The sequence below is a fragment of the Gymnoscopelus braueri genome (genome assembly GCF_963280865.1).
Source record: "Gymnoscopelus braueri genome assembly, chromosome: 11".
Lineage (NCBI taxonomy): Eukaryota > Metazoa > Chordata > Actinopteri > Myctophiformes > Myctophidae > Gymnoscopelus > Gymnoscopelus braueri.
In genome coordinates this window covers 22,903,322-22,930,704 of record NC_137613.1, presented here as the reverse complement: position 1 = coordinate 22,930,704, position 27,383 = coordinate 22,903,322, and the positions used below count along the sequence as shown (strand labels likewise).

The 27,383-nt window shown below is 42.7% G+C and overlaps 1 protein-coding gene across 1 annotated transcript; it reads right to left on the bottom strand.

Annotated features, from left to right (window-relative positions):
* Window positions 1–528: 528 nt before the first annotated feature.
* Window positions 529–27,383, bottom strand: snx27a (sorting nexin 27a). Its single transcript, XM_080441331.1, has 13 exons — window positions 26,769–27,383; window positions 20,369–20,600; window positions 18,551–18,743; window positions 17,343–17,407; window positions 16,726–16,830; window positions 16,465–16,543; window positions 14,509–14,672; window positions 13,045–13,134; window positions 12,125–12,274; window positions 10,068–10,196; window positions 9,433–9,492; window positions 9,195–9,243; window positions 529–6,724 (listed from the first exon to the last, which is right to left on the bottom strand). The coding sequence occupies exons 1-13, from the start codon at window positions 27,131–27,133 to the stop codon at window positions 6,651–6,653; spliced, it is 1,755 nt and encodes a 584-aa protein (XP_080297457.1). The 5' UTR covers window positions 27,134–27,383; the 3' UTR covers window positions 529–6,650.

Genomic DNA, 27,383 nt, shown 5'->3' with positions numbered 1-27,383 from the left:
AGCTCATATATCATGCATAAAATATAGATCTGCCCTTTTTTTTGCCAATAAAAGAATCTTCCACAATGATTTGACAGCAACAAATGGTCGACTTATTTCATATACCGTATACACATTCTCTTTCTCGCTATAACTGACATATCACCATGGTGAAGCAAATTTGCTACAATAACCTACGATTTTAGGTATTTCTTAACTAAAATCCCATTAGCTTTACCATTTTCTTTGTGAAACGCCCAATATGAGCGTTGTTACCAACTACAGCATTCATCATCATTGCCAGTCTTTGAAGAGATCTAGTCCTGACACCAGTGTGGTCTCTGTGGAACGGAGAGATCGATACATTGATAAGCACCACCTGAGTGCTTTATCAATATGACAACCCCTAACAAGCCTTTGTTCAAAACCAACTGGTGTAATTGGCAACGTGGAAATTGCAATACAACAGAATTAATTCACAGATCAATCACATTTTATATTCATAATAAACAATAAACAAATACCGTATATGACATGACAGCAAACATGTTTTCTTCAATATATAACTTTATTTAAAATAATGTTACAATTTATTACTCTACATGACATTTCCAAACCTTTTTTTTTTTTGGTTGTATTTTTTTCTTTTCTTACATTGGTTAGTAAACCTTCATTTATTCTTTTAGATATAAAACTCTCCATTTTGTAGTTCAGTATCAGGTGTTAATTCATGTCTTGAGACTGATGAGTAAATGCAACACTGCTTCTCTTTTTTTTAGATTTTTTTTTACAAAGCTTGACTTGTAGATGTGTAGTTACTGTAGCTCTTCCTCCCCTGTAGAACCGTTTTACTCAGACACAAACTTAATGATCGACAGTGACCCTAGGACACTACAATAAGATTTCCCCCTATTTTATTTTTAAAATCATTTTTGCTCAAATAAATTAAGTTAAAGTCAGTCAGAGAGAGAAACAAAGAGTGCATTTTATCCAAAGCATATATTCATTTTTAAACAATAATTTACAAGTTATGCTGAAGACAAAGACAAACAAGGCTTAAGTCATTTTTTAATATATATATATAATGCCACTGCCTACTTGCGGTGAAAAAGCCCTGCTGGTCTGAAACGTAACATACAGAAATTAATCATATCTACACAAAGGCTAACACTTATAAAACAGCACTTACATCCATCCTCCATGTTAGTCGTGTATTGCGCCTCAGCTCCAACGGGAAAGCCTGCAGCGAATGCCCTTGAAGCTGGGTTCAAGAGGGTGACAAACATATAAACCTACACAAAAGCATTGTTTCCAAGAGTAATGTGGTGGCTGACCCAAGGAACAGTGTCAAGCTGCACTCATACGAAAACAAGACTGGCTGAGTGGTCTTGTAAATGTCACTTGACACGCTGGTGGGTGGTGGGGTTTAAAGTACATTCTTGTTCGGAAAACAACATAATTTGCTTACGATCTTAGTTGACAAAAAGGACATTTCAATGTTAAGCGCAGGTGGGCAGCGGCGTAGCACATTGAACAAAATGGGGTAGGGGGGGGGGGGCATACACAACAGCGTGCTTTTTCCTTTTTAACCCTAGTCCTCTCAGGGTCTGCTCCGGCACCAGTTACTATGACAATAACCTCAGCAATAGCTGCAACAGTCCACCGCTGACAGTAAAAAATACACCTGCCGCAGGATATCCACCTGCGAGTGCGGAGCGTTTTCAAATGAGTGAAAGCCAGCTCGCGAGTCGGCACCTGCGGCAGTCAGGAGATGCATGAAGACAAGCTGTGTGATGCTTATTCACAGAGACGCAGAGCCACGGGGACAGAAAACAGACATCAAGAATATGAAGGGAGCACTTGCTCTGAATACATTATAGGAAGGGAGTGAGTCAGTCGTCAGTCAGCCGATGAGTTGGGAACAGAGGCCAGGTTGAGCATGCTCAGCAGATGTTGTGCTGCTGCCACGGCAACCCCACACACCCCCATGATAATGGGAGACCAACCTGGAGAGGAGGAGCAGAACATTGCCATGCCAACACATACGTCGTACGTACACACACGCCGTCTCTGCCACCACCTCTCCTTTTATGACTCACAAAAAAAAAAAAAACACTTAATGGTCGAACACCTCCCATTCTTATCTTGTCATCTATCTCTAAATTGGCTATTACTTTGCCTGTCAGAATCTGCAGGAAGCTCTACCCCTGCACGTCCACACAGCACTTCTTTCTTGATGCAGCTGTCTTGTTGGTGTCATAGAGAACGGGCGATTTGCTACTACACAGTAGTTCTGTCCCTCTACGTCGTTGCCTGAGGCCTCTCCTTGGGGGAGACAATCATTGCACGGCCATGCAAGGAATAGCAAAATATTGTGATCTATTATACTTGGTAGATACAAATCCGCTTAGCCACCGGAAGGGAGACAAGACACGCAAGTATGGAGGGAACAGGGAAAATTAGGGAACCAATACATTCCCCATTAGAAACATTCTCTACTTAACCAGTCCTCGTTTTTTAGACTTAGCCTTACATGGTAAGATAGCAGGAGAGCAGGTCTAGCAACAAACAGGAAACGGAAGGAAAACATTCTTGGAGCTAGGAGGGGTCTTGTAACATGACATCATTTCTTTTGGTAATTGTTTGTGCTTATTGGTTTTAGAGTTGAAAATAGTTTTGACTTACTCATGGAATACGTTTGACTGGGCAGAAAGAGTGTATTGTGGTGGTATATCTATACAATTGTGTTCTTTGGTGTTTCAGCCATAGTTTTATAGGCTCAGAATAGTCCAAATGCTGCTTCCTACTTTCCAGGCCTATGTAGAAACACTGGATGAAGGTGTGTGTGTCATGCTAACAGAGCTGAAGGGAGGGGCGCAATGTGAGTTAGAGAAAAGTTAATGTCTCCCATTAACCCGTTTAGACCTGAGGCTGATTCTAAAAATGCCTTCTAAATCCTGACTTATGTTTTTTGGAGAAAAAAAACCGAATTGTTATAAAAAAAAATGCTATATACTGTAGCAACAACTACACACAGAGGTTTTCCCGGCTTGAAAGGTATAACAACGTATAGGTGTTCCACGTCTAAATGCGTTTATCTCCATCTGTCCCACACACAGCCTCATCTGTTCATCTCCTGGCCCTCACAATGACAGCTCATCTGACATGTCCAATTCAGCTCTAATACCTCATCAGAGAAACGCACGCGCCACCCTAACGCACGTACATAAACACATACTAGCCAAGACAGAGCAAGGTTGTTCAAAGGTTAAAACCTAGCTGGTAGGTTTATATTATAGATGAACAGAAACTAAACTTAGCCATGACTTACTCATTAACTCAAATGCCAAGTAAATAAAAGAGTACAACAGGTAAAAGAGTTGTCAGTTTGTCTTTAAGGTTAGGATTGTTTTCAATCACTGTCAGAATAAATGCAAAGTATTGAGAGATTTGCAGATCCTGCATGCCCCTGGCCTGGAGATGACATTGTCCATGAGAGGGCTTCTATGACGTATGAGGAAATACAAGTATCTTCTATGTGATGGTGTTCTATGCAGTGTCATGCTTGTTCCCACAATAAAGCCTATACAGTATATTGTAGTAATTGTACCAAGTCATAGCAGAACTCATGCCATTGTAATTAGATTACACAGAAAGTTCTCTGGTTACCTGGCAGGGAATAAATGACTGGGCCACCCTAGTGGAGACGACTGCGATAAACCACAGCTTCCTGGCTCTAAAGGCAAGACTGGCTGCACACAAGCGATCCATGAGTTGTAAAGCCTTTTTTCAGCCAGTCAAGTTCTACACCCAATGAGGGACACATCTTATGACGACAAGCCTTGCTATAGCTGCTGGAGTATTCATGTCTGCAAGGTTAGCCAAAGCATCTTCCAGCCTGTAGACCACAGCCACATGTCCATGTGTATTAAAGTCAACAAACTCGCAAGTATAGACCCCTGGGGGACCCTGATCAACAAAGAATATAGGGTTTAAGATGTTAAGTTTACTCGCTAAATGACTGCTCAAGAATGGTTAAGCAGTAGTCAAATTGTAGGATGCTGCCGTTTCAGTTTTATGAGAATTACCATGTTACTAATATAACATCCTTGAGTGTTGAGTTGAGGCATGTTTGTGAGGAACAAAAAACAAACGATACAAAGAAAATATTCTCCTTCGCTAAATATTCCAACGGTATATGATTCATGATTATCGTCTCATTTAGCCTCGCAGCCCATTCGTTTTGGGAAACCTGTGGCAGACAAGGACATCAAGCTCTTTGCTTCTGGTTGTCTGCTGTGCTGCATCTCTCCTCTTGGATCATTATGGACACACACAGAGCCCGTCAGGCCACAAACCTTACACGATTAACAGGAGCTGCACCTGGGGGGTCTATGGCCTGCCAATCAAGCTCCAATAGATATAAATAAAACAACTTCTAAGTTCTATGTTGATTTGGTGTTTATGCATAATGTTAAGAGGCAAGCTCAAGGCAAGATCAACTAAATTAAATGGTGCTTTGTGTTTAACAAGTATTCTACTAAATAAGTTTTGAATCAATTAAACCTAGCCTATTGCATTTACATCCACTAATGTCTACCTAAAGACATGTCAATTCAAAAGTAGGTCTACAGAAATCTGTACAACCAAGACCAAACCTGTAAGCGTAACCAAACAAAATACTAAAACTTTAACTGAAGATAAAAACGTAATTGAAAATAAAACAACAAAACCTAAAATCTGATGGAGAAATCTATTGCACAAAATAAAATAAAAATATCCATGTAATCACAACCCTGGCCCTGCTATAAAGTTATTAACACAATGTCACAATCTCTCTCTCACACACACACACACACACACACACACACACCCCTAATACTGAAAGCCTTAAGTGCAGTGAGGGACAACGGACTGTCACTTGATGTTGGCCGTGGTTACAGGATCACTTACAGTACTCTCCACTGTCAACAATAAACACACGTGTCGTGCACAATCTGTCACCATGAAGCCTAATGTGTACTTTGTCTCAAGACCGTATCACTCGCCGGCAACCAATGCTTTACAGGCGTATAACTCGCTGAAAATCAGGTATTTTCGGCAACCAATGCTTTACAGGGTTAACAGACAAACTGCAGAGGAGTGATGCTTGGTTGAGTGAGTTACACAGCCAAAGGGAGCACTCTCCGAGAAGCATCCCAAAGCAGCCCCTCCTTTCAGCTGCTCAATACTGACACACAAGCTTCTCTTACACTCTACTGCACTCTTATGTCCACTCTGGGAACTGCAGCTCAGCATACTTTAATAAAATCTCTTACCCCCATCTGTCAAACTCTTGACATATAATGTGTAGCTTTCCACTAAGATTGGGTTTCTAACGCGATGACCTTTCCTTTAGAAACCACCCCCACCCCCTTTGCTCTGACGGAAGACTGTGTCTCAATGACGAACACCATTTCCTCTCGGCTTCAGAGTTCTGCTGAATCACCGCAATAAAACACTTACAAAGGGGCGTATAAATGTCCAAGCTGTTAGCGGTGGACTGCCAACAGACATCATTCTGAACCGGCGCATGTGAGATTAGCGAGAAAAGGTGAAAAGATGGGAGAGCGAATGGAGCAAGAATTCAGTTAGCGTTTCGTTCCGTGAGATCAAGGAAATTATCATAGCTCTTATATTAATCTCTAAGTAATCATAAGCAGATTTCTTAAGCGTAGCAATAATTATTAACAGGGTGGTAAAGAAACCTTTTCTGGGCCACTGGCCAGTGTGGGCTGGTACATCCATGTCAGCCTCTATTTCCATTGCCTGAAGCCAGCTAGATTTTTTACAATAGAATGCCACCTGCGAGTGACGGTTGGGAACCTGCCAGTGACTTGTAGAGCAACCTACCAGTAAGTAGCTATCATGTACCAGCATTAGTGACTAATGTCATTTCCCCCTCCCTTATACCCCTTTATGCTTTTCCAGAAAGTTCGACATGCCTACGTTGCCTTAATGCTTTGTGACAAGAACAGCATGACGTCACTTATATACCCATAAGCAGAAAACAGAACTTTCCTCTTAATGTCCAGCATTAGTGTAAATAATGCTTACGCTTCTCTCCACATCGCTGAAAAATAGTGTAATCCCCCTTTCTTGTATCCCCCACTGCTTTCCTCTGTCCCCAGTCCTCTCCAACATCCGTCTGAGTTCAGTAGAGTTGGAGGTAGGTTGAAGTGATTGGCCAGAGCAGATCCTTGTTTACACACCTTGCTGTCACAAACACAATGGGTGTGGGCGTCGTCGCCAGGTGGCATTTTGCGTCAGCTAGTCGCGTCGTCGAGATGCTCCTTTCTTTTGTCCAAAATGGCGATGCCCTGACTTTGACCACTGACCAATTGTAGATAAGCAATGGACATCGAGTTAATGACATGAATGTTTCCTTTGAACTTTCCTTCATTGCTTTGCTGTGTATTCCCTGGATTTTGGTGTATTACTGTGTTTAATTTCTTTTCAAATTGATCGCTTCCAGGTTTTTGGGGGGAGGGGGAGTGGGGTCATGAATCACCTCAGTCAGTCAGGCAGTCTATGTTCCGTGATTTGTCGATGGGCGCTCTCTGTTGTGGCTGTGATGGCATGAGTGGACCAATTGTAGTTGGGATGTTGACCGGAAGGTTGGTTTTGTTCTATTAGGATGTGGCAATCTCACCCCCTAGGTGGCGCCATCCCTTCTGCTGAGTCTCCAAAAGAGGCTGCTGATATTCTGGAACACAGAGAGACGACTTCGGTGAGTGAAAACACATCCTGAATATCTTCCTAGTTGCTCATGAAAAAGCCCCAGTGAGTTTGAAAAGCAAGTCTCCAAGCTGTCTGATTCTAATATATAGGACGACATGTATAGTATGTACTATGACATGCTCCATGTTGTCAACATGTCTAGTCTGCACCAAAGTCACTGAGACAAAGTTCTGTACATTTAATCAAGGCCCCTGTCCTCGCCTTATTTGTATCTTACACTATCCCTTTGAACTGTACATACTAAACATATAGTGTATCTTTAGAAGCATGTTATGCATTGATATATGCACTAAGTGCACTACAAACTGATGAAAGTTGCACCAAAGACACCAAGACAAATCATTCTATCCATTGTCACTGAAGTACGCCGAGGTCCTTGCCTTTGCCTTCTATCTGTATATGCCTGTCTGCCGTCTTCGTCCTTCGCAATTCAAGTGCCTTTTGCTCATTATCTCTCTGGGATGATCTTTGCGGTTTCTATGACTCCCAAGGTTATTCACTGAAAGTATAAACTGCCTCGTGGAACTAGCGGAGGTGGTCTCGATCACACCTGCACAGCACTTTTGTCTGTTACTGTTGTTTCGACTCTTTCGAGATACGGTGAGACGCTTATGAAGCACTGATTGTAATGGACATTTTATTTGTTTTTATGACAGGATACGGTGAGACACTTATGAGGCACTGATTGTAATGGACACTTTATTTGTCTTATGACGGGATAGTGAGACACTGTAAGACACTGTAACCTGTGTTGTTGCTTTTCCTGTGCAGCGCAGGATGGGACACGGCGAGACACTGTTCTCTTCCTGCATAGTGCAGGACAGTTGTAGAGTTTTTACTTCTGTAGTTTTTTTTTTTGCCTTGTATTGCTATACACAACAGTACTTTTTATTTTCCTTACTCTTTACCTTAACTACTGTTCCGCCTCTGAGCGACTGAATTCCCCCACGGGATAATAAAGGTATCTATCCATCTTCTGCAAATACAGGTACACTACACCTGTTTATGTCTTCTGAGACACTGGTTTCAATGTGGGGTCTGGACCCTACCAGACCCCCAGGGATCATTGAGGGGTTTTCAGTTAAATGATTGATAGTTAAGAACCAAATGTATCCTTACATTCTCCGAGTTAAATTACCAATGAAGATTTTACAGTGTAGATTGGGGTCCCAGAGATAGAAATCATATCAAATGGGGGTCCGTGATCTAACAACACAAATCAACCCTGGGGTACTTGAAATTAAAAAGGTTGATAATGACTGTTCTGAGTGATACCATCACTGTGGACCATGGGAGACAATTAACTCCCATTACACTTTAGTATACTGCGAGTCTGAAGATGAAATGTCAAACAAAGGTACTTCCATTTCTGTCCCTGTCATTTAATCACGACTTTGCACATTGTTGCATTTTGGGGCCCCGGGGGGCAAAGAAAGGCATGATCAATACTTCTTTGCACACCAGTGTCGTGCACCGAAAATAGCTAATCTACAAGCTCACAACACGTTGCAACGCAAAGCATACTTTTTTTCAAAGTACTAGAGGGCCCTCTCACACCTATGTCACACTGCCGATCCGACCAATATGTCAGAGTCATAGTGTCGGGGGCTTTGTCAGAGTACCTGTTGTACCCGTCTGTCTGTGTGTGTCCCTTTTGTGCCCATATATGGAGATCTCTGTATCTGTCAGTCCTTGTCCCTTTTATGCCCCCTTTTGTGCCCATATATGGAGCTGATTGATTCGTTTGTACCTGATGCCATGACGACACATTGAGGTTAGACAACACACCATATTTGAGCGTAGCTGCAGTGGGACAGTCATAGTGACATGAGCGTGACGACAGAGGTCCGTCGGCCAGCTGGCCGGTCCTCCCTTAAGCCAATTTTAATATATGGGATAAATCAGGCTAAAGGCTATGTGGAAAAACTGAACAGCCCCACTATGAATGCAGCCTTTTTTTACAGGACAAGGCTGCTTTAAAGAAACAATGTGCAGCTGACATGGGAAGTAGTGCATGCTTTATGTCCCTGATACCTCTGTTTAATAAAAATGCAAAACGGTGTTCTTTTACAACTGCACAGTCAAATCCTGAGTGTTCATTTAACTCAAATGGAGCATTTGGTTCCATTTGCACACACTCAGAGTTAAATGAACACTGAGGATTTTATAGTATGTTCTGCTCCTTTGCCCTTTCACACTGAGTCACAAGTTAATGTTTGACTAGGTCTAGTAGAGAATTTTCTTTTAGTATTTTTTATATATATATATATATATATATATATATATATATATATATATATATATATATATATATATATATATATATATATATATATATATATATATATATATATATATATATAGTTTATTTTATTTATTTAGTACGGACATTATTTTATGAAGTATATCCCAAGCATTAGTTATTGTCCTCTCACCATTGTTACTGCAGTTCTTGTTGTCTTTGTCAGATGCCTCCTCTTCAACCTGACATAAGACAGAATGAGGACAAATTAATAGTTGGCAAAAGAATCTGACAAGCTTCCCCCACCCATCCATTTGATACATACACAGAAAATGTTTGAGCTTTATCATGTTCGCAACGCCCAAATGTCTGAACTAAGTTTAGCGTTTCAGCCTTGGCGTGAGTGGAAAAAGGAAAGGTGTGGTCTCTACCTGTTTCCTCCACTTCAGTTCACAAAAGACCCGCTCGAAGCACTCGTGCATGTAGTTAAACTGGGGGCAAGAGACAGAACAATGACTTCAATATAGCACAACAACCACCCACCCACCAACACAGTAACTGATGCTAATTCTGTTAACTTCTATCCCCTCAAAAAGACTGTTTTTATAGTAACCAGTCTTATGTTGACTTCACTAAGTAAGAATCTTTTTGCTCCCATGTCAGGCGGGTGGAGTTAGCCTTGGAACACGACTCAGAGAGGGCCAGGAGGTTAAGACAATCACAGGAAAGGAATTGAAAGTTGACAAAGTACACTTGACTGTGACAGATAACCTCCCTTGGACTATCTGCAATGTCCCAATGCTGTGAAACCCCCACCCAACTAATACTCAATGCAACTTAAAACAAACGCTGCGCATTACTTGGCAAATGGCAACACTGCATATTGTATCTGAAAATGTTACACAAATTTTACATCTAGTCATTTGAGAAACAAAGGCATATACAAAAACTTGACAGAGATTTACAAACATACAGTACACACACATATTACAGTATATGTGTATATAACCATACTTATTTATGAGATGATGTGTGTTGTTTTGACTGGAGATGTGCTCAGACTTACATATGGAGTGAAGATCTTAACCCAGCGGGGTTTCTTCTCTCCTCTGGTGTATTCAAAGCAGAAGGCCATGCCCTCCTCGTCTGTGTCCCAACGCTGCATCTCTCCCCACTCAAACGCTATCACCTGGTTCTGAGGGTTAGAAGATAGTCGTTAAGAAAAGAATGCACACAGTCAAGATTAGGGGTGTGCCGATATATCGTCCCGCGATATATCGCGATACGTTTTCATGACGATATGTATTGTTTTGGAGAAAAAAAAATTTGTTTAAAAAAAACAATAATAATAATCAGGCATGCAAACAGCCCAGAGGTGAAAAGGGTGACAACATGTTGTTGTATTCTCGGGTCAGGTGTCACACTATTGCCCTATTTGGATTCAAAACGGCTATTGTAGCTGAAAAGCTACAAGTTCGCATATCTGAATAATGCAAAAACAGAATTATTTGTTTGCATTTGCTTTTTTTCTCCCCCATATATTTTTCATAATAAAAAAAGTGCGTATCGTATCGAAATCGTATCGAAGTTGTGAGCCAAATATCGTATCGTATCGTGAAATTAGTGTATCGGCACACCCCTAGTCAAGATACAATAAACACCAAGCCAACAACAACAAGTCACACAGGAAACGTAACTGAGTGTCCTGTACATCTGCCAGTTCATACTGTCTGGCACAGAGAAAAACAGCAATGGTTCCTGGTACAAAACCTTCTGATATGAATGTCTGTATACACAATACATAGATCAATACATACACACATGCATTTAGGGCTGGGCGATATGACTTCAAATCAATCATCACAATTATTTCAAACTTTTGCCTTGATTATTTCGTGTCGATTCGATGGTATGTAAGAAGTAAATATATATGTCACAGTACGTTTGGAGAACCAGTACGATTGAAGACAGAGCGCTCGTTTTTAGGCACGGGGCTCCTTCGGGGGGAGGCGGGGCTTTTCGAGACAGGGTTTATTAGCGAGGCTCGCGAGGAGGAGAAGGAGGATGCGGCGCTGCGAGGCGTGGGTTTATTACGCGAGGCTCGCGAGGAAGAGGAGCCTCCTCCTCCTCCTCCTCCTCCTCCTCCTCCTCGCGTAATAAACCGTCCCGTCCTCTCCTTCTCTCCTTCTCCTCCTCCGAGGAGGAGGAGAAGGAGAACGCGGAGAGGCGGGGCTTTGATGCGCCGAGCGGACCTGTCTTTTGTTGTTCCCCCCCACATAGCAACCAGGAAGCTACGCTAGGGGGGAACCATAATATCTATGAGGGGAACGCTGAACACGCGTTCACACGCACACGCTTGTCCATGACGGAGGCGCGCCGATTTAGTGGAGCTTGAGGCCGAGGAAGCGCGCCCTCGCGCCTCGAGGCGCGAGTGCCCGCGCTGACCGGCCGACGCTCCACTAGTCGACTCAGCGCCGTTTGATTTGTAAACCGATAGGGACAGAATAGTTCTTTTCATGGATCACTGTGTGTGTGTGTGTGTGTGTGTGTGTGTGTGTGTGTGTGTGTGTGTGTGTGTGTGTGTGTGTGTGTCAGGGAGAAAGTAAAACAAAAGCCAGAACACAATAAAAGTATCTAAACAGTCCTGCTTTCAATAAACCAAAAAAAGCATGAGCGCGTGCGCGTGCGTGCGTGCGTGCGTGCGTGCGTGCGTGCGTGCGTGCGTGCGTGTGTGTGTGCGTGTGTGCGTGTGTGTGTGTGTGTGTGTGTGTGTGTGTGTGTGTGTGTGTGTGTGTGTGTGTGGCCATATATGTTTGTGCACAAGCCTGGCTTGTGGCTCCCTCTAGTGCTGGGTGGGTGGTAAAAACGAGCGCGCTTTCTTCAATCGTACTGGTTCTCCAATCATACTGTAACATATATACTCTGTAAATAAATACAAACTGCTTCTCGACAGCTTCTTCGGTTAACTGCCCAGCCCTACATACCCTTACATTTTATATCTCACACACGCATTAATGCAAATTATTCAAACATGCGTGCATTACATTCTTCGGTCAACACACTCGCTCAATCCCAAATTTCATATTCTCTCCTGGTCTATCTCACGCACACACACACACACACCTCCAATGTGCCGTCCTCTGTGCAGGCGTGCAGTTTGAAGTGGTGGATGCTGATGGCGGTGATAACATGGCCCTTCCTCCGCGAGTCACATGAGCAGTGGGGGAACATCACCTCATTGTATCCCTCGCACGACCGCAACAGGCTCAGGTACTGAGAACACACACGTCATTTCAAATTACACAACAGTAATCTCACTGCCTTTATTTTGCAATGCATCTTCACTCTGAATCATGAGTGTGTGCCTGTGAATCCCCTGTGGCTATTTTTAACAATCCATTTTGGGAGGAAATGTTATTTCAAAAATTGCGGAAATAGCATATCTACTCTACAAGCACATAACAAATCGTGGCATGTTGTGATTCGTGAAGCTTGCAGATTGGCTATTTTCACGTAATGCTGTTGTACAACCAAGTATACATATGGCTTAAGTGGCCTTAACCCATTGATACCTGGAACGCTTCTGTGTCACTTTAGATGCCTTTGGCTATTCAAAAATAGCAGATATACAAGCTCATAGCGCGGCACTCGGTGCCGCGCTACGAGCTTGTAGATCTGCTATTTTTGAAAAAATCGTGAAAAAATATTTTTTATATTTTCTTCAAAAAACTGTTAGGATTTAGATTTTTTTTTAAAGAATCGCCTCAGGTCTCAAGGGTTAATAAAAAAGAAACTAATTAGAATGTTGTTCTTTTTTTCAGGTTGATTCATCGATATATAAAAAATACAAAAAAGAAAAGAAAAAAAAAGAGAGAATTATTCGATTCATTGGAAAAGTAATGAGTAGGATAATCGTTAAGAAAATAATGGATAGTTGCAGTCCTGGTTAGAAGGTAGATAGCAGTGGTAGGGAAGGAGGGAACTAGACAGCGCCATCATCCCAATCCCCCTCCCTGAACAAAGACTGTTCTGTAGGGACTGACCGTGGCCATCTTGCGTTGCTCTGCCAGCTTCTGCAGCTGGTAGGACTTGTCCTCCGTTTTTATGAATCCCTTCTTCACATCATCCAACGCCTAGACGGAGAGAAGAAGACAGAGAGAGGGAGAGAGAGATTGAGGGACAGCATGTGATGCAAGTGCTGGCTGAAGCTATTTCATCTTCACTAGAAATTTGTTATCATTCACATCATGTTTAAACATGATGTGAATGTATTTACACATAGTTCCCTGGTGATGGATTTTGGTATCAGGTAAAAATTCTTTATTTGATTTAATCAAGTACAGTATCAGCCTGATAATCTGATACAAGTATCAGCACCATTCTATCTATAGAATAGAATAGTCCCCACTCCTTGGGGTGTTTTTTTTTGTGTCACTGTATATTTGCACATACGTGAAATTTGTCCTCTGCATTTACCCATCCTATAACTACTGTACTAGGAGCAGTACCACATGGGCTCTATTGCCTGACAGCAAGTCCCCTTTTTGATTCCTGGCCGGCCAGACCATTTGCTGTATGTCAGTGACTCCCCAACTCATCTCTGTGTTTCCTGCCTCTCTACACTGTACCTGTCAAATAAAAGGCTCAAGAACCCCCCCACCCCCCAATAAAAGCTTTTACACACATGCACCTCACTTATGTATGGCCCTGCTACACAAATCCTCAGTGTTCATTTATCCAATTGTAACTCAGTGTACAAATGAGTTACAATGTGTTTATCCAATTGTAACTCAGTGTACAAATGTAACCAAATGTGGGTCCATTTGGTTACATTTGTACAGTGTACAGTCCGAATTAAATTAACACTCACAATTTCACAGTGTAATACTACTTGTTTGGGGCAGCTGTAGCTTAGTATAGATGGGTTTCCCGTTTGTAAACAAGAGAGGATGATGCGCGCGCAGTGGAGGGAAGAGCCTGTAGAGGGCGCTATTACCCGCAGCAGCTCTGGCCAAAGTACATTGATAAAATAAATGGTCTTCACCGGGTTTAATGAAAGTAGATTAAATGATGCAGTTTGTAATATCTTCTTTACTCAATAAAAATGATTTGTCGGAAGTTGGATCTGTCTGTATATAATAGCAGCATTATGCCTATTATGCCTATAATAGCAGCATTATGCCTATCTAAATCCCGAAAATAACAATAGAGTGAATGGCACTTCCGGGTCGTTCTACCTCCCGCATGCGCAGACTGCACACTCTGCTCTGTGATGACGTCGCGCGGAAACCCATCTATTTAGAGAAGCTGTCTGGTAATCAGAAGGCCACCAGTTCGCCTCCCGGCCTACCCATGTCAAAAAACACAACCGTAACAGCTCACCCCAAGCACTCATCACGACACTCTGAGCAGCCATCAGCTGGGTAAAGCTGTAACTGAATTACCCCCCGGGACTAACAACGGTCTCCCCTTACCCTACTACTACTACTAACAACTACAGTAAATACCTGATGGAAGCAGTAGTGCAGGGCCAGGGGGTTGTCCCTGAGCAGCTCCTCCTCCTGGGAGCTGAACAGCCACTTGCGGAGAGCCAGGCAGGTCCCCGGGACCGCCGATGTGTAGTTCTGCACGTACAGCTTGTGGGGGAACTCGTTGGGTGCCAGCTTCCGCACTGTAAGATAGATAAGCCATGAGGAGTAGCTAGGGATGGGAATCATCAGCATTTTATCGATACCGATACCACAATCAATACTTTTTTTTTATCAGTATCTAACAATACATCTCCACATAATTTGGTGAAAGAAACAGACATGTCATGAAGTAATTCACACAGTTCTTTGATTACTACTTTGGTTATGGTATAGATAATGGTCTGGTAGTGTGCCTTGTTGCTGGTTCCTTACCATCAATAAAATAAACGTATACAAGATTAGATATCAATGCTTGAGCTTCTCAGAAGCAAACATTATTTAATGAGATGATGCGATTACTTTTTTGCTGTGTGAAATAATTAATCCATGCAATCTCCAAATATCACTGTAGTCAATTGAGCTACAGGCAATAATACCAATTCAACCATACTGTAACTGCATCAAGACCTACAACTCTGATACACCTCAGCCATTGCTTGACAACCAAACATCAGTTTTACACCGCAACCATCTCTTTGGGCTATGGGATCTAGGCTATCAACTAGCATTACAATGCCATGTAATGTCATTACATGGCATTGTCAATGTCCATTAGGGGTCATGAGATCTCTAGACTATAAACATGTTTAGCCACTGCTAAACTCCACATAGTTGCAACATTCTTTTGTGGAATTCAAAGCTACTACCAAGCGGGCAGAGAATAATTACTACACAATGAGTAGAGAAGGAGAAAGCTCTACTCGCAACAATTCCACATCTTCTAATGTAAAACTGTGTAGGTTACTGTGTGTACCGTGAACAGGGACGTCATACTGTGTAGGCCAAGGGTTCTCAACCTATTCAGGCCTCAAACCCCCAAAATAATCGTATTACCCCCCTACTCTGATAAGCATTTGGAATGTAAGAGTTGAGGCATTACATTTAGTTTGACTTGGTTCCACAGATAAATATTGTGAAAATAGCAGATCTACAAGCTCACAACAGGTCGTGAGCTTGTAGATCGGCTATTTTCAAAATGTTTGCCCCTTTTTTATATTATTTGACAATTTGGCCAATGTTTAACCAGTTTTTGTAGTATATTTGTTGATTACTCTTTATGCAGTAATGATCTTTTTCTTTTGAGGTATTGAAAAGGTCATCTGGGGGACCCCCCAAAATCATGTGGGGACCCCTCTGGGGATCCCGATCCACAGGTTGAGAACCACTGGTGTAGGCTGCTGTGTATAGAGACAGGATGGGTAGAGCTAGGGTACATTAACTGCTAGCTAATTGATAACTGATGCCATTCAAGTGTTAAAAAGGAGTTTCCAAAAATATACCTTGCTGGCCAATAATATACTTGTGCAGCCCGCCCTGGCACTGCCTATGTGTGGGAAATGCTTGTAGAATTAATTAAAGTAAATTTGACAAATACAGAGAGCAGCACCATTTGTCCAGGAGCGTATTGGTATTTTGTGTCTGACCAATCAGGAACAGGCACCAGTTCTCAGTACCCATCCCTAGGGGTGATGAGATTGATAGTAATGGACTCCCATGCCGTATACTGTAACCATTATCTGCCTTTACTGTCTAATGGAATGGGTAATTTGACACCAGGCTCAATAGAGATATTACCAGTCATAGGAAGTCTGCATGCTACCAACAAATTAAGCACAGGAAGCTTGCTATAGGAAATATATCACTACATGCTGAGGTGTAGCCTCGTCATGTAGTAATGTAGTCATGTAGTAACGTAACCATACATCTGGTCTCACAAGGCTATACATATACGATGATATTATATGTAAAACACATAACATATAGAGTTCTTACCGAAGGAGTGGTTGATGACTTCAAAGAGGGCAAAGTAACTGGCCATAATGCTGTCCATTCCAACCTTCATCACTAAAGCCTAAAGGATGAAGAGGGTAACCAAATTGTTATAAAGAGGGGATGAATTGACATTAAGACAAGTTCATTCGGGATTTAAAAATCAATCAAACTTGTATTTACAATTATTTGTATCTCTTGAATATATGCTTTTGTTATTTATTTACACATCTGTTGAAAGCATCAACAACAACAGTGGTGTACCTGGTAGACTTGGTCAGTGGTGCTGTTCTTGCGGACTCTGACAGAGATGGTAGTCTTGTCTGGCAAGGCTATTCGCAACTCCACATCTGTTACCCCATTGTAGTTCTACATAGCCAGGCAAAACACACAGTCAGCTACTGCAGAGCATGCATGTCTGATGTGCATGTGATTGTTTGTGAAAGAAAAAAAGGGAGAGAGAGAAAGAGTGTGTGTGTGTGTGTGTGTGTTACGTGATAAAAGAAAAAAAACTACTGCAATTTCTAAATTGCAAGAGGCTGCAGTTTTTTGTTTTTTTGTTTCAACTCCAGAGGAAAGGTCTTTCAGATGACCCCTTATGTAATATATTCTGCTGCTGTGCAGAAAATCTGGCCTAGAAAACCCCACTTGCACTTTGGCAGAAACCTCCGAAGTGTATTTGACCTGAGTGAAACCCAAAGCATCAGTGACCCATTTCTGTCCCTCTGACTATCTGCCTTCTTTTCCAAGCACATGAAAAATATAGAATGATAGAAATAACTTTAACTGCAATCTCCGTATACAGTTACACTTCCTCTGGCAATCGTATAACAGAGAATATCACAAACCTCAAAATAAAGTTGCAAGTGAGTAGTTTTTACCTCATCAGACTCGGATAGGAACTCCTGCATGATGTCACTCTCCCCAATCACCCGCACCGAACAAACTAGAAAAGAGACAGACATGAGAAAAGATAAAGAGATAATCAAACAGAACAGAAAGAAAAGACAGAGGCGAGAGACAGATAAGAGAGACAGCAAAGCTATAAAGTAATAAGCAAGAGGAGCAAAAGGTCATAATATATCCTCTCAGTGTTCACATGCAGTCCTCATGATTTGTGCTGCTGAGTTCAGACAAGATGCAAAGGCATTCCATCCAGACAAACAGAACATTCCACAGGTAACTACTGCAATGCTCTAGTTAAAGCGCTATTGTCCTATTGATTACAGGAGGACTACAGTCTTTGACGTCAAGTTCTCAGGGCGCAGAACACATTGTTAAGTCTTACGTCAGATTGTCACATGTACTCCTCACAACGGAAGAAGAAATCGGAGAAGTGGCCCTTTAAGATTCCACTCCCCACCCTTGGATTGTGACATACTTGCTCTTTCACTTCTACAAACTGTGATTTCTGTGCTTCTGTCTTTATCATGTGAAGAGCCATAGCAACCAAGCGAGCAGCCAATAGCAACATGTACCCTGCTTCTGCTGAGTAACTGAAGCTAGGTAAGCAGGCGTGGGCTTGGTTTGTACTTGGGATAGCAGATCCCCTCCTCCTAGGAAAACCAAGTTGCTGCTGGAAGTGGTATTGGTGGGCCAGTAGGGGGCAGTCTTCCCTCTGGTCCAAATGAAATATGCCAATGCCCCAGTGCATTGATGGGGACACAGTGCTGTAGGATTATGCTGTATTACGCTTAACTGAGGTAATGACACATTTTGGTCATTGAATAGCCCATGGCACTTATTGCAAAAAGTAGGAGGTTCCCAGCCCAGTCTTTTTTAATCTGGCCACCAAATCAGTCATCCCGCAGTGTAAATGGCTTAATGACACCCTCCCGCTCCACCTCAAGCTGATGTGTGGCGAATGTTCTGATGCAAAATGGCTGCAATGCTTCACCCAAAGCGGATGCTACACATCGATTTTACTTGGAGCCAATGTTTTGGAGATTGTCACGTCTGCTGCTCGTTTGCCTGAGCATGGTGTACCTGATGTCACAGCCAGCTAGCAGCAATTCATCTTCAATGTGCATTAACCAGACGACAGCCACAGACTGTCTAAAATGTAAATGTATAATGCATCGTGGCCCACCTCTCTCCAGGTACTCTTCCACACCTCTGCGCCGAGCGTCCAGCTGTTGTTCTGACAGGGAGAAGGGCCATTTCCCGGGGAGTTTGGGGAAGCTATAGGTGGCGAATTCCCTCTTCAGGTTCTGGTGGAGGATAGCGAACTCCCGGTAGCGCTTGGAGCACAGCTGTCTGCCCGACATGTATACGTTGTACACCTGTGGCCACAGGCGGAGAGACAGAGAACCATTGGAAGGAAAGAGTGGTAAATACTGATGCTGGTGTTGGATGGGTTTAGGACACTTCGGCAGAAAAACATACTCCTTAATTTAACTCGGTGAGTGTACAAATGGAAACAAATGGCTCCACTTGTACACTCTCAGAGTTACAAATGGGCAAGGGTCCATTTGGATCCATTTGTCTCCGAGTTCAACAAACACTCGTGATTTTACTGTGCAGACTCTGTTTAACATCATAAATTACATTAACTCTTTTAACAAATAAAGTGGGCAGTTTATATCCGTTAACATTCATGGCTGAGGAAAGAAACGGGCACAAAAATATAGCAACCTCTGACGAATCACGTGAGACACTCCAGCAGCAAACTGTGTTCTGAGCCGACTCTTGCCCACTGTGTTGTAGAATCCCAGTGGGAATATGGACAATACCAGAGGTAGGCAATCATGTCTGTTTGATACTGGTAAATCAAGAAAGGCCTCAGTCGATCAATTAAAAAAAATAAAGATCAAGTAGACCATTTTTAAATCCCAGACATAGACATCCATTCATTTCTTTATGTGCATAAATAAATGTTTCTCCACACAGTCAGAACTCATTTTTACTTCATTATTAACACATCGGGTGCCAAACACGGTCTGAACCGTGTTTGCGCAGAGTAGCGGTCCGGTGCCGAACACGGTCCAGACCGTGAAATATGTCTTTTTGTTTTTTTCGTTTTTCTCCACACGGGCGGGGCTAGAGCAGCTCTGGGAGTACCCATTGTGATCTTGAGAAGGATAGGCCAGATAGATCACCGGAAAAACAAAAACATGGCTCCCATCCACTTCCTGTCTATTTCCTTCTTTAAAACACCTATATCTCCGAATCTGTTTCCGGTGGGGAAAACCGGTCATGCGCGATGCGCGATCCCCCCCCATTGTAACTCGCGAGTGAAATGTTATCGTTCCAGGCTGTAGCCAGGGTCATCGCGCAACATGAATGGATGTTTTTTTTTACATGGATTTGCTCCTCGTGGAGTCTAGAGCTTTAAACAGCAAAGCGCAGTCAATGGGGAGAATTCTGGCACCCAACGTAAGTTGTTATGAAAAAATGCTGGCACCCAATGTGTTAATATTGAAAATAAATTCTGTGTTTGTATTATTCTGATTAGCAGTTAAGCGGTGAATTTTGAACACTGTCAGCTTGGCTGGTAATGGTAGCTCCCTCCAGCCTTGGAAAAGGTAAAGTAAGGTTGCCCTCATTTAGTCCAGGGGGGGCTATACCATGTCTTTCACCGGTGGAGTGCCTCATTAACAGTAATGTTAATCTATTAAACATGTGTTCATCAAATTCGGTTTTCTTGTTGTCTCTGTGAATAAATAAGGCCATGGGTATGTGATAAACAAATTATCACCCAGTAATCGTTGTTGCCCATCTTATCGCGCCACGGTTCAGGCGAATGCTCGGGTGATAATCTACATTCATTTTTCTTTCAGAGAAGTGTCTAGAGTAGACCAGTGGACGGTACAGGTGACATACGATAGGGACATTGTTAGACAGCTGATCCTTCTTAGCCCATATCTATATCTTAAAAATACGTTAACGGCAGTGAGTTGGTACTCACCACAAACCTCTCCGAGTGCTGCTCAACATGTTTGTAGGTGGGGATGGAGATTGGTACGGCCTGCTTGTCGCTGTAGTCGTAGTTGGCCTGGATGGCGGTGTCCTCCCCCGCCTCAAGCCCATCAGACTCCTGGGGAGGCACAGACAGCACAGCCAGGACCAGTTCCCTCTCCCCAGCCCGGATCAGGTCAACCACCTGCTTATGGGTGGCGCCCTCCACACTCACCCCATTACTGGAACGAAAGAGGGAGAGGAGGGTGACAAGTTTATTGTTTCATTCAATAGTTAGCTTTAATGAAAAATAGCCTCCAGTAGTTGAGTGTTTGATCGTGGCCTCTCTGATGTTGTCACCAAGCGTAATACATAGCCTACTCGATGCTTTGTTCTTAGGGAAATTCACATTACCAGACCAGCCGAACAGTGCATATCATACACAGCAGCAGACATTCAACAGTCCCAGGTGACAGAATTCAGAACAAGTGCCCAATGCAGAGTTTTGTTTCGTGTTTTATCCTTTTTGAAATACCTATGCATTTGTCAATAAAAACAGCAATCAAAAAATATATAATTACAATATTATCATCTGTACTAAACCAGTTATTCTATGATATTCAAAAGACCAACGCCACACTTGACTACTAATGATTATCTGAATAATAGTATAGTATCTGAATAGTTGCAGAACTGGGATTTGTCGCTAACCCACCCTGAGAGGTGTCTAACTGCATTCTTTCAATCTTTGTCAGCCTAGAGAACCGATGATGACATTCACAAAAAGGGGTTGTGATGACAAGGCTATATACCTTTGCTACTGAACTATGGTGAGCAACTACATGTACACGTGTGTTACTAAGAGAAAAGGAAAGAGAAGTGAGTGATAGAGGCTGACATTGGGATTATACAGTGAGTATCTTCCTCACAGATGTTTAGTACATACATAGTACATACAGTACATAATACTATACCGGTAGATAGAAAGACAGAGAGATAGAGGGGCCAGCATGTGACTTTCATGGTACAATGTTCACACAGATGATCTTTGTTTCCCTTTTCAACCTGTAACATTCTAGAGACACTTCAATGCCTTGGATGGATCTTTCTAACAGGATTTGTTCTGGGCATAAAAAAGTCATTCCGATTTTAATTGTATGCTAAGGTAATTTGGGAAACATGAACATGCATCATTAGAGCATGATGCGTGTTTACTGTGAGGAAGTTTAACAGCAGTCAACAGCCAAATGCTGGTAGATTTTGACTACAGCCGCTAAAGGTTCTCTCTACTCTGCCAGCCATTTGCAGCTTGGTAACTAATAATCTTTGTCAGGTCCGGCCTTTTAAAGTTTTAATTGTGTTTTTGTTGCATTATGCAGAATGTGCTCCGTGTACACGAGCCCCAGCAATCAAATGGTGGTCACACTATATAATCTTTCTATTAAATAAACACATTCTTGAACTTGTACAGGATATATCGTACCCGCTGGCGATTCAATAGTCCAAGTAGTTTCACTGCCAGAACGTCAAGTGATCGGATGCGACCAGCCTTCGTGGCCTTCTGCATCTAAGGCAGCGCTAGTCCCAGGCTGTGTAGCACGCAGCCAATGCAGTCAACAAACGTTTAGGTTTAAGTTCACCTGTCAAGCCTTGCCTTCTGAGATAGTCTGGATGTGTACCAGGCAGTCAGACTGAGATAAAGTTCTGCCCGTAGCTCAAATCAGAGCAAAGAAATCTGCAGGGCAAAACCCTCTCCCCGGCAATGGCAGTCATGACGGCTGACAACCCTTATTATCAAAAACTATAAACAGTATAAAGAGGTAGTTTGTAATAGTAAATGTCTGCAGTCAGGCATGCGAAGCAACAGTTAGGGATTCATGTAAAGGCATGCATGCACCCATATTGAATTTATAAACCAATAGCGATAATGATCTGCATGTTGTGGCTGATAATACCCAATAATTAAACCTATTTTTTTTTTTTTGCATTTTAAAACAAATTCTCACTATTGTTCATGTTGCTGTTTAACTGCAGTTAACAGTAGCAAAACATTTACTTGTTCCTGACTGACTTCTTCAAATGTAAATAGGTCTTCTTCCTCCTTGCAGCTATACTAACAAATAGGACAGAACTCCTATGGTTGAAAAACCTCCAAATAGAACCTGAGAGCAAAACAATACAGTAACCAATATCAAATGCTTTCCTTGATAAATGGATCAAATTAAAGAACTGGTTCAGTGATAGCGATAATAGTTAAGACTTTAATGTTCTGAAGCAGTCCAAAGAGAACGTTTGGATAATGGATCATGAATTCAATTACATTACAGACATTACATTACAGTCATTTAGCAGACGCTTTTATCCAAAGCGACTTACAATAAGTGTATTCAACATAGGTAGGGAACGAAAACTACTAATCACCAGAAGTCTTTAGTGCATTTTCTGCAAAAACAAGCAACCAAGAGTATACCTAGCGCTAAGGTAAAAGTGCAATATATCAGCTACCTATTTCCTTAAACAGATGAGACAAAATAGCTAAATCAAATGAGCATGAGCTAAAACAAATAAGTGTATCGAGACTAAACAAGATTGTTAAGACTAAACAAGATCCAATAAACAATACAACAATAGAAAACAAGCGTTCGTACAACTAGTTAACAACAAGTAGGTCAGGCAGAGAGGAAGGGTAGTGTTTCCTGAAGAGGTGAGTTTTCAGCCTGCGGCGAAATATGGGCAGTGACTCTGCTGTCCTAACATCAGTGGGAAGTTCATTCCACCACTGTGGGGCCAGAACAGAAAAGAGTCGTGACCGTGTGGATCGGCCAGAAGGACCCTTGAGTGACGAGGCAATCAGTCGCCCCGAGGTGGCAGACCGAAGTGGTCGGGAAATGTAAATGTTTTTCAGGCAACAACACTTACTACACTTACTAATTACAGAGGTGACGTCTAGGCAAATGTATATGACAACACTAATGTGTCCCCATTATGATTATGCAAGTAAATAGAATAACATTCGATATATATAGTGGGTTAATAAATAGGCCTGCATATTAAAGAGGTTATTTCAATCAGCGATCCCTCACATGCGTGTGTATGCGCAAGAAGAGTGTGATGTAAATCCTCAGTACACCACTGGCTATAAGCCATCTATATAGGCCAAATGAGGTGTTTATGCAGTGTGTCAAGCACATATACCATATCTTCATATTTTCAGAATAATAATACAATTTCCAATTTATCCGAATAATATATTGGTATCCAATATATCATGCATGCATCCCGGTTAAGTGCCATCAAAGAGGAACTGCCACCCTAAAATTCAGAAGACATGTCTGACCTCAGTGCCTACTGCCTACTGTTATCACATGACGCATGATGCTACTTCTCTTTACAGCCTGTTGCTCAGGCTGTGGCTACAAGCATTTAGGATACAAGTTTCAGGCTAGAATCAAGAATCAAGATTTGCCTTCGATTATATTGGACTAGGATTTAAAAGATTCTGATATCCGATCCATTGTTTTTGGTCAGTTTCGGACAGATACCGATACCTATCCCTAGTCGCCACAAGTAGTATCCTCCTTAGCTCACTTTGCCATGGCCAGATGGCAGCAGCATCAGGTGTCTCTGCTAATCTTCCACTGAGAACCAAAGTGACAGACGGAGGGAGGAGAGCAGAGAGGAGCAGAGAGAGGAGAGGAGAAGGAGTGCAGGCCTGTCTGCCATACGCCATGTTTCCATCATTACTTATTCATTTATATCAGCAATACCCAATGTGAAAGGGGGAGTGGAGACAAACAGGCGTAGGAAGAGACGGGCAGAGAAAGTCAACAATGAAATGAGAGTGACGGAAAGGAAGACCATGTGTATCTGGAGGAGATGGGGTGATTTGGGGACATTCTCCTGAAAGTGAAAATAATTACTGTGTGTGTGTGTGTGTGTGTGTGTGTGTGTGTGTGTGTGTGTGTGTGTGTGTGTGTGTGTGTGTGTGTGTACACGTGTGCATGTGTGGTGAAGAGAAATGTGAAGATAAAAAGGGACAAAGTATCATTCTCACAGCCCCTTTGATCTCATCATCATCCTATCACTATCAGCCAAAACAAAAAAGAGAAGGACTTCTGCCAGAACACAGCCACAGTTGCCATTCAGCCAAAAAGGAGGTTGGTAGAATATGAATTAGGCTAGGACAAACTAAAGGGAGACAAACAATGAGACCCCACAGAATAAGCATAATTGCCTACCCTAATTCATTCACCAAGCCTAATGCACAAAAAAGCCCCGTTATTTTCATTTCTCAGGCCGAACCAGAAAACAAGCAATTTTATGCAGGCGCCACACACACTTGAAAAACAAGACATTAGTTATTACTACTTTTTTGTTATTAGTGAGCAATAACATTGGCTAGCTAGTTAGCCACAGAATAGGCTAAGATAGTTCAGTTTCCTAAGGAACTCAACATGTCACATTTATGTTGACACGTGAAATAGCCTAGCCAACCTGACGAGTTTCTTGGGTTCAGCACTATTTCTGTGCTCTTGAAAAGCAGCAATGCTGGTTAATATGTCACATGGAAACTTCTGCTCAGGTCATACGACTTGGGTTTAGCTCTTAAAATGAAGAAAACATAGGTTAGGATAAACCCTTTTTGATGCCTCAGCAAGTTGGCTTTCCCCAGCGAAGGTCAGTGTGCTCTGCTACCTCCTCCCGTCCTCCTTTTAACCTAAGTTTGGCCTGTGGCCGTTTCCACTCAAACATTTATCCTTTTGACTGTTCCATTTCTCACACTGAATCGCAGTCCATTAATCTGACACAAGGCCCTTCCATCACTATAGGTTTTACAATTAGGGTTATTTTCTTGTTTTTTTTTCTCATCGTCTGTCACTTCAAAGCCAGAGAAAAGCGAACCCTTTGTGGAAAAAAACTCTGACAATTCAAGTTACATAAACTATCTGCAAATCAGCACTGTTACATTGTTGTTTGCCCCCGAGTGTGTATATGTATACAGTATAAGAACTCAATCTTGCTACATGCTGTGATGCGTTTGTTTTTCATAAAGAATAGGCTTTTCCATGGCATGAACCGCTGTCCTTGCAAACGCACAAAACACTTTTGTACCATGTCTCTGGGGTCCAGCCATGCCTGTCAACACCCTTAAAACATTTACAATGGACAGCACAACAACAACAACTACAACATGAAGACTACACAGTAAAAAATTCAGCCATTAGCAACCACGACTGTACCAATGCAACCAAACTGGACCTGTGCGTTTCCATTAGTACACTTTCAGAGTTGACATAATAACATTAGGGTTTATACTTGTCTCTGGGTCGAGGGACAGTCTGTCTATTGCAGTGGTTCTGAAAGTGGATTCCAGTGACTCTTTGGGTAGGGTGGTTCCAAATGGACCCTTACAAGTCTGTAACTCTGACAGTCCATTTGGTTCCATTTGTACACTGTCAGAGTGAAGGGGAGACCTTGCACTGTAAAAGTTTGAGAACCATTGGTCTATTGGATAGAGAAGGTGCACTACCTAGGTCGTCTTGTCACAAGGAATACACACACACACACACACAGCTAATGGACCACAGCAGCACCTCCGTCTTCCATATTTACTATTCAAACAGACACGCATCTTAATATGCGTTTCTCAAGCGTTCATATACCTTTGTGTCAACGTTTCACTTGCTGTGCTCGCTGTCAACAACACAGTGCTGCTGAGATCAGTCAGTCACTGCGCAAAACAAGCCGTTAGCCACACAGAGCTAGCTGTAGCTAATCAGCATGCATAGCCCGTTGTTGCTCAACTTATGCAAGCTGATTAGCCACAGCCAGCGACAGTAGTGACGTTCGCTAGCCAGGTAGCTAACTTGGCAAACATGGCTATTAGCTTCCATGCTAACTGCACAGTTTGTTTGTGTGTCACAGCAGAAATACGTAACGTTTGTATTTAAATAGCAAAAGAAAAATGGCTATCGAGTTCAGAGGTAGAGAGGGTTGCTAACAGTGTTGCCAGGTTGTGCGAGAGAAATAAGCAACCAGGTCTAGGAAAACAAGCCCAAAAGAAGCAACTATAGGCCACATGAGCAAATTGGCTATTTGTAAATAGTCTTGTAGATCTGCTATTTTCAAAAACTCGTGCAATAAAATGTGGAATATTTTGTGAAACATTCTAACAACACAAATGCTCACTGGCACATACCATTTATGAAAATATTTGAGAATCACTGGTTTAAATAATAATGTCGCAAGCCGCAACTGTCAATATTTACAAGCAACTTTACATTTACAGCAAAGAAGCCCAAAAGTCGCTTATAATAAGAGGACATGGCAACACCGCTAGCTAGCTTTACTAACTAGCCCAATAACGAACATGGAAACACAACCGTTCCGAATGCCGAACCAAGACTCACACTTCCAGGATCCGGTCCCCCTTGGAGATGCCCGCTCTGTCGGCCGCCCCGCCGGGCAGCACGGCGCTGACGTGCTGCAGGGGAGCGTACAGCTCCCCGTTGATGCTCCGCAGCTGCCCTCCCTCGCTGACCTGGCCGCGGACGTTGAATCCGTAGCCGGACTCCGACTTGACGATCCTCACCACCCGGGGACCCGACGTCACCGTGACCGTGGTCGCATTATTGTGGCCTGCGGTGGTTGTGCCACCACTACCGACGATCGAGCCCTGCACCGCGGCGGGTCCGTTACGGGATGATGCTGGTGCCAGTGAGGGGTGAGGGTGGTGGGCCGAACGAATCTCTTCGCCTCCTTCAACATCCGCCATCTTCAAACACACACACACTCACACACACACACACACACACTCACACAGGACCCTGCCTCTCTACTCTCTACTCTACCCCCTCCTCCTCCTCCAGTCGGTCGGGTCGGTGCCTCCTAGCAGAATTCAAAACAACACAGTGCTCTGTGTGCCTCAGTGGCTCAGGCTGGCCGCTGTGAACAACCCGCCCCTCCGACGCATCACGAGACCCCGCCGCCGTCCGCTCAGTCACTCGCCGAGTCCCGTGTACTTC